This window comes from Macrobrachium nipponense, chromosome 13 (assembly GCF_015104395.2).
Source record: "Macrobrachium nipponense isolate FS-2020 chromosome 13, ASM1510439v2, whole genome shotgun sequence".
Classification (NCBI taxonomy): domain Eukaryota; kingdom Metazoa; phylum Arthropoda; class Malacostraca; order Decapoda; family Palaemonidae; genus Macrobrachium; species Macrobrachium nipponense.
In genome coordinates, this window is record NC_087206.1 from 57663433 (window position 1) to 57671719 (window position 8287).

Genomic DNA, 8287 nt, shown 5'->3' on the forward strand with positions numbered 1-8287 from the left:
GTTTTGTTGTTGTTTAGCACTTGTGAATTAATTTCAAATTTTCAATTATTGCCTAACACTTTTGAATTTTAATTGAATTATTTTTCTTGAATTTTGTGATAAATTAATTTTGATTTAATTTGACTTAATTTGATTCAAGAATTATTAAACTTTACTTTGTTTTCAAGTAACAGTAATTACCCTGATATTGTGAATTTCACTTATAAATTTGAATTTAATAATAAATTTTTGTATTTAAAATTTTTATAATAAGTGTTTTATTTTTATACCAGTATATTTGCATTTGATTATATTGATGATAAGGAGAAAACATAGAGTGGTAATTGATTTGCTTTCCTTCAATTTACTTGAAGTGACTTAGAACCAGGGAACTTAGACTTCTGAAATTAGGGAAATACTTAGACTTTTAAAGTTGTTGATGGAGTGATGCCCTTTGATTAATTTAATTACTTACAAGATTACCTCACACCAGTTTTGATGAACTTAGTCTGATTTTCTGCAATACTGGGTAGTAAGAAGGGATCACTGTTGCCTTTAGAGTATTCAGTCGTTTAATACGTGTTATGGGGTTCAGGTGTCTGGCTTTTGGTGAGGTAATAATTGATAAATGGTAACCAGATACTTGGGACTTCGTGAACAATATATATATATATATATATCTATATATATATATATATATATATATATATATACATTTATATATATATATATATATATATATATATATATATATATATATATATATATACATTTATATATATTATATATATATATATCTATATATATATATATATATAATATATATATATACTATCTATATGCTGCAATGAAAATTACAGGGCCTTTTAGTTATAACATCCGTCATACTTTGACACTTTTTATAGGTTAAATTTATTTGCATCATATATATGTTTTTCTATATTACCCTGTTGGAACTGTATATTGTCCTACAAAACAAAAAGAGCCTCAAAACGTTCAACATTTTGAGATTGCAAAAAGATTCTTCAATATTATATTGTAAGCCGTCACATACACTTGCATATTGAAAAGACGGAGAGATTCCATTAGACAAAGAAAAGATTCACTCATGACGGAAGTGCCTCAGTGGCGTGGTTGGTATGGTGTTGGCGTCCCACCTCTGTGGTCGCGAGTTCGATTCTCGGCAATTCCGTTGAGTTGTGAGAGATGTGAATTTCTGGTGATAGAAGTTCACTCTCGACGTGATTTGGAAGTCACGTAAAGCTGTTGGTCCCGTTGCTGAATAACCGCTGGTTCCATGCAACGTAAAAACACCATTCAAAATAAAAAATTACAAAATCATTCGTGAAGGATAAAGGTATCAATAAGATAAAGATTGTTACTTACTTTTTCCTTCGTTGTGTCTGTCTTTGACCCACGGATGAGGCGAACAGGCAAAACCATCAATCGAGAAGTCGTACCGTTTGTAAACAGGCTGCTCGTACTGAACATAAATGCCTCCACTGGGACAGTAACCACTTGCATTCTTAGGCTGCATGGTGGAAGAGAAAATAAACTGTCTGTTCATCAACAATGGTGGAAGTATTACAGGGTATTAAAGTGACTAATCTTTGGTGAAAAATACATATGTCCAATGTTCTTGTGGTATTCAGATAATAATACATAAATTTATGTTATTTGATATGAAGGAAAACGAAAATAAAAATATTTTACTAAATAGAAATCTCAAATTTTTTAAACAGTTCGGTTACTGCACAGGATTTAAATTTTTTGCTTCATGTATGTATGTATGTATGTATGTATGTATGTATGTATGTATGTATGTATGTATGTATGTATGTCATATGGATGGAAACCGTGTTTCCACCGACATGTCATATCAAAACCAGTCAGATCCTAACAATAAAATTACTTGATCCTTAAATTCATGTTTATGACTTTCCTTTTACGGTATGAAGAGAGTAAAGCCAGGCTGGTTCAATATATTATATATATATATATGTTTAAAATGTTTTTTGAATAAGTTTTTGTTTACCAAAGATCTGAATGTGGTCAGTTGTCGCCCTGTATAATCCTTTAATTGTCCTGTTCCTTTGTCTGAGAAGTTGGACTTCATCTTTTTGTTCTTAAATTGTGCCCATGTTTATGCTTGTTTGGAAAGTCTACTCATTCTCCAGCTGTGTTGGATTCTAGGTACTAATCTCCTTATAATCCCTAACTGTCATATATACGACCTTTCCTGTACTCTGAATTTCTCATGTATATATATATATATATATATATATATATATATATATATATATATATATATATATATATAGGTATAAGCCACAAATGAAAGGTAAACAACGGAGTTTCTGTAAGATCTTTCAACTCGACGTCCTTTACTTAGCAGATAAACTGACTTACATGAGAAATTCGGAGTACAGGAAAGGTCGTATATATGACAGTTAGGGATTATAAGGAGATTAGTACCTAGAATCCAACACAGTGGAGAATGAGTAACCCTTTCCAAACAGCATAAACATGGGTACAATTTAAGAACAAAAAGATGAAGTCCAACTGCTCAGACACAGGGACAGGACAATTAAAGGATTATACAGGGCGACAACTGACCATTCCGGTGGTCCGAAGTTCGATTCTCGGCTCTGCCAACACGGAACCAGAGAAATTTGTTTCTGGTGATAGAAATTCATTTAAGCTGTAGGTCCCGTTGCTAGGTAACCAATTGGTTCCTAACCACGTAAAATAGCAATAATTCTTCGGGCCAGCCCTAGGAGAGCTGTTAATCAGCTGAGTGGTCTGGTAAAACTAAGATATAATTAATTTAATTTAAACTGACATACGGATCTCCATGCTACTAAAGCACTGGGTGTTTTTAACATTGTCCTAATTCAAAGTAGTACTACACTGAATTGACAGTCTAGACTGAATTGACTGGTGTACTTAATTAAGCCATTTACGCTTAGAATGAAGACCAACTTCTTGCTAACCTCAGGCTGTTTCGAACAAGTGGTGCTTTATTTTTAAAGAATTATATACCATATAATATATGAATTTGAAACTTTAAAAATTCTTTATGGCCCACTATAAGTTAAAATAACATTTAACCCTAAGTCAAATAACCATTTGAAAAGGTATAGAGGAGGATATGCTACGCCGACATCACTGAAACACTTCATCGCTTTTGCTTAAGTAAAAAAAGGTAATGAAACACATATGGCAATGTACAGTGCTTCCGATAATAGGTCGAAGTTTAAAACATTCAGTGCTTTAGTTGCATGGAAATCCACAAGTCGGTTTAAATTCTTTACGAAAAACACTGTCATGGCCTCTGGAAAGCAAATTACAGTATAGATATTTTTTTTTTCTTTTTTTACACAGACAGAAGTCTCTCTTCATATAATATCTTGGCCAAAGATAGTGTACTTGTTTTTAGGTTTCCCCAGTTCAAAACCTTGTGAGAAGTTTATCGATATACATGGTTTGGTATGCTGAATCAACAGTAAAATTAAATTCCTACTCACCGGTCTTGGAGGCAAAAAGTTGTAGTAGTTCCATCCAGGAGCTGCAATCAACGTAGTGTCACTTGGTTTGTGGAAGGCTGTGTTCAGTAATTCACACTCCGTGCTTGCTTCTGTTGGTAGTTTGCCTTGTGAACTTGATTTGTTGTATGCCTAGTATGCTTTTTTTGTGTGTACTAAAAAACTCGTTTTGTAATTTACTTCGTAAGCTTTCTTTGGAATGCTATGGTATAGATTAAAATTAATCATCTTACTTTGTTCTTTCATTCACGTTCTCTTTTATCTCAGATATTCTTTTCCCATTTAATGACTAATGAACTTGAGCTGACAGAGCCAAGAAAAGTTCACATTTTATCGGCAAATCGTTGATCAAACAATATTTTCACATATGTTTTAAAAGTGATTCACTGAACTGAAATCCCTTCCTGAGATACAGTCTTACAAATATCAACTGCCGAATTAACAAACTACCTTATGGTTTGTCACTTTGTAAATTTGCTACTGATCTAGATCTAATCAAAGGTTTTTTCATATTCATATGAAACATAAAACTTTACCGATTGGCACTCAACCTAATATTAATTTGTATTCTTACTTTCGGCAAACTATATTTTTGCGATTTGGGACTCAAATGAAGTTACAGGATTCTGATTAGTGTTAACATATTTGTGTACATAATAACAATAGTTCAAACATGGTATCAAACAAAAGCAGTTTAGAAATATACCATTTTGTCTCATATAAAATATGATTTTTTATTCACTGTGAAAAATCTTGCGTATATACTTGTATACAGAAATCTTAAATTATCGTGTATTATATGCTATTTTGAAAATACACGAATATGTACTTGAACTACCCATAACGGGGTGAAATATTTGCTATCCAACTACTTTCTTTCAAGAAAGTAATCAATATTATACTTACTGTTGTGATTGAAGGAAATGCAATCTTGTCTGGTATGACACAACATACCGCAAGCAACTCTTGATATCTTCAGAGAAACCAGCACTGATCCTGGTAGCGTGTAGCGATAGTCCTTCACTAAGGAAGAGAGAGGAGAAGCTTTATTACTCGTTAGAAGGAAAGCAACATTATAGGGGCAAAGTATCACATTACTTTTCAAGAAAACTTATAAAAAAGTAGTTTTCCTACTTTTTAGAGGAAAAGCAGAGTTACCACTTTGCTGTCAGTTTATATAGTTATTGCCGATTGTAAAATAATGTGATAAGAATATGAAAAGGAGATTAAAAAATAATGAAGGTAAAAATAGAAATAAGAAAAAATAGAAAAAATTTAATTATATAGAAATATAAGATAAACTGAGGAAATAGAAAATCTTCTTAACAGATTTCAATATATGCTGGTGCTAACAATTTAGAGATATATATGGTATTACAGATGCTATTTCAAGACCCATCCGTGTTTAGCATCAGAAATAGCTAGAAATACTTTTGACTACTATTCGAGTTCTGAACATTTGACAAGAGCATTTTTGGTGATGTAAATTCTTGCGAGCCTTACAGCCAATCAGTGAATCTAAGTTCGCAAGATACCTCACTTACTTTTCACCTTCCACGTTGCCTCGGTGATTTCTCCACGAATGCTGAATAGGAATCCTGAAGCTAGAAATAATGCTAGTAACCTGATGGATTTCATGCTGGAATTCGCACTCTGAAACGAGAGTAATATTTAGTTAGAATTCATATCATTCATGAAGGTTTTAGCCAAAGTCTCTTTATATAAAATGTCCCTTCATTTTACATTAACATAAGACTTTTTACAACTATTCCAGTTTATTTCCCTATCTTTTGTGCACAGCTGCCAGTATGATGTGCAATAATGCTTTATTCCAAAAAAAGGAAGAGAAAAGCAGACCTACAATTTTTCGATTTTGTATTGAATTTAGTGCTATCACAAAATTGATCTAATTTAAAGTTTTTTTTCTCTCTCTCGTAGCTTTATATATAATGAACATTTGCATATATCTCAGCGAGGTATGCTCATAAGAACGTGTAAGGAAGTAAGTACTACAGTAATACCTTTCAGAGGCGCCGATCCACGTGCCTGGTGAACAGCGTAGAGTGAGCACGACTGACTAACTGAGGGAAGCCTTTGAGAAGCCACCCTGCTTGACCATGCGCACGCTGCTCTCAGATTCTTGTTTTCCAAAACGATTCGCTCATGTCCCTTGCATTGTCGCTCTTTATTTTCCTTTTATTTATTTATTTTTTTTTACGAAACGACTGCGTTCTCCTGGAAGCTGAACTGTAAATGGTATCTGCCGGCTAACAAAAGTTGTAGGAATTAAAGGACTGCAGGAATGAAATAAAACTATCCATTCTCTTTTATGTATCTTACAGGTCAAACTGAGTCACTCTACAGTCTCTAACTTCTGTTTATTGGCATATTTGCCCGCGCACTTTGGCCAAATTATCAGACATTCAACAAAGATGTATAACTATTAACTTTTTCTTCAGTTATTACATCAGATTAAGTGACGAATATCTGCAAAATGTGAACCCTTTCAAACTTTTTAGGCGCTTGTGCATCACATATCAGATATTTCCACCTGCGGTGTATTTACCAGTATCTATATAATACAGACATATTATATGATATATATATATATATATATATATATATATATATATATATATATATATATATATATATATATATATATATATATATATAAATATCAATGAAGGGAAGAGGACACACACATATGTACATGCTGTCTTTATTGCAACGTTTCGTAATTATCAAGTTAATTACATCAACAGGCTGTTAAAATGAAAAATAAATTTCCTATGTAAAATTGTAAAAACAAAACTAAAAATTACAATTCAGAAATGCAAAGCTAAAAAAGTTATTCTTTACAAGTTGTACAAAATATACACATTAAAATTAAGGAAGTTAAATTATTTAAAATTTAAGGATATACATGAAAATGAAAGATAAATGAAACATAAAATAAGCAAAAATTGATAAAAGATTGAAAGCAGCAGTGAACAGGTTACAGAACAAAGAAGTTAAGGACCGACCTAGAGGAGTGACAGCGTTAAACTAAACGTAAACATAAAAACATAAATAAACAACACAAGTCAAGACAAATACAGAGGGGAGGAAGACGTATGGGTATTCAACGACGGAACAAGTTGTTTAATAAAGAGCGATTCTAGAATAACAAGGTCGTGCGGGTTGGTGGTATGGCCTAAAATACAAAAGTCTTTATTATCGATATATGTTTTACATATTTTGGAGTGATTTCTAATATTGGAGTGTTTCTGGGTTTGCAATCCTGCTGCAGTACGGAAGCTTATGCCACGATGAGAATCGATACGCACCTTAAGGAGTCTGCTGGTGGATCCCACATAGGTCCCTGTTTGACATTCAGGGGCAAGTATATTTATAAATAACACCAGAGACATATAAGGTGATAATCGCTCCTTCGAGGTAAAGAGGGAATCGATGGTGAAAGGGTTCTTAGAGATTAATTTTACGTTTATGGCATGAAAATGTTCCTGAATGATTTCTGTGAACTTTTTGTGAAATTTAATGTCATGAGTAAATGGAAAGCATGCATAGAACTTCATTTTAGGGACAGTTAAAACTTTTGGTTCAACAATGAAATGTTTTTTCAGTAGGTGATCTAATTTCCTATAAATTAGCTTAACAGGGAAACAGTTATTGTTAAAAAAGTCAATTAAAAATGTTATTTCGTTATGGAAAAGGACCCAGTTCGACGTAAGGACAAGTGCTCGGTGGAGAAGGGTAGAAACAGAGTTGGACTTAAAATTCATAAAACAGGAGCTATAAAAGTTGGTACCAAGTCCAGTAAAAGTTTTGTTTATTTATGTTTTTATGTTTACGTTTAGTTTAACGCTGTCACTCCTCTAGGTCGGTCCTTAACTTCTTTGTTCTGTAACTGTTCACTGCTGCTTTCAATCTTTTGTCAATTTTTGCTTATTTTATGTTATTTATCTTTCATTTTAATGTATGTCCTTTTAAATAATTTAACTTCCTTAATTTTAATGTGTATATTTTGTACACTTGTAAGAATAACGAATAACTTTTTTAGCTTTTGCATTTATGAATTTTTAATTTTTAGTTTTGTTTTTACAATATTACTAGGAAATTTATTTTTCATTTTAACAGCCTGATGATGTAATTAACTTGATAATTACGAAACGTTGCAATAAAGACAGCATGTACATCTGTGTGTGTCCTCTTCCCTTCATTAATATGGATTGACTCCTGGCTCCTGGCACTAAGCTATATATATATATATATATATATATATATATATATATATATATATATATATATATATATATATATATATATATATATATATATATGATGTGGTGTGTGTGTGTGTGTGTGTATGTGTGTGTGTGTGTGTGTGTGTGTGTGTGTGTGTGTGTTGGCATATGTTTAACGATTTGTTTGAAGATGCCGATAAAATTGAAAAGTTTCTAAACAACAGTTTCATCCGTTGTTATCACTAGCTGTAAGTGATTGCTTTTTTATGTGTTTAACAAGGAGGTATATAAACAGGTAGACGGCGTAGCAATGGGTAACCCATATAGGACCAACACTAGCCAATGCTTTCCTAGCTCATTATGAAGAGGAATGGTTGAATGAATGTCCGAAGATTTCAAACCTCTGATGTACAGGCGATATGTCGATGACACATTCTTAATCTTTAGATCTAGTAACCACATTTCATTGTTTTTAGAATATTTGAACTCAAAGCAGCAGCAATATCGAATTCACTT

The 8287-nt window shown here is 32.4% G+C and overlaps 1 protein-coding gene across 1 annotated transcript in view; it reads right to left on the reverse strand.

Annotated features, from left to right (window-relative positions):
• The window catches only part of LOC135225472 (uncharacterized), an 8395-nt gene extending 2792 nt beyond the window's left edge, over positions 1-5603 (reverse strand). The window contains exons 1-5 of the mRNA XM_064264778.1: positions 5546-5603; positions 5069-5177; positions 4431-4547; positions 3507-3616; positions 1366-1510 (exon numbers count right to left, since the gene is read on the reverse strand). Of these exons, the coding sequence (XP_064120848.1) occupies positions 1366-1510; positions 3507-3616; positions 4431-4547; positions 5069-5162 (466 nt within the window). The 5' untranslated portion in view covers positions 5163-5177; positions 5546-5603. The remainder of the gene's footprint in view (positions 1-1365; positions 1511-3506; positions 3617-4430; positions 4548-5068; positions 5178-5545) is intronic.
• Between the last annotated feature and the right edge of the window lie 2684 nt (positions 5604-8287).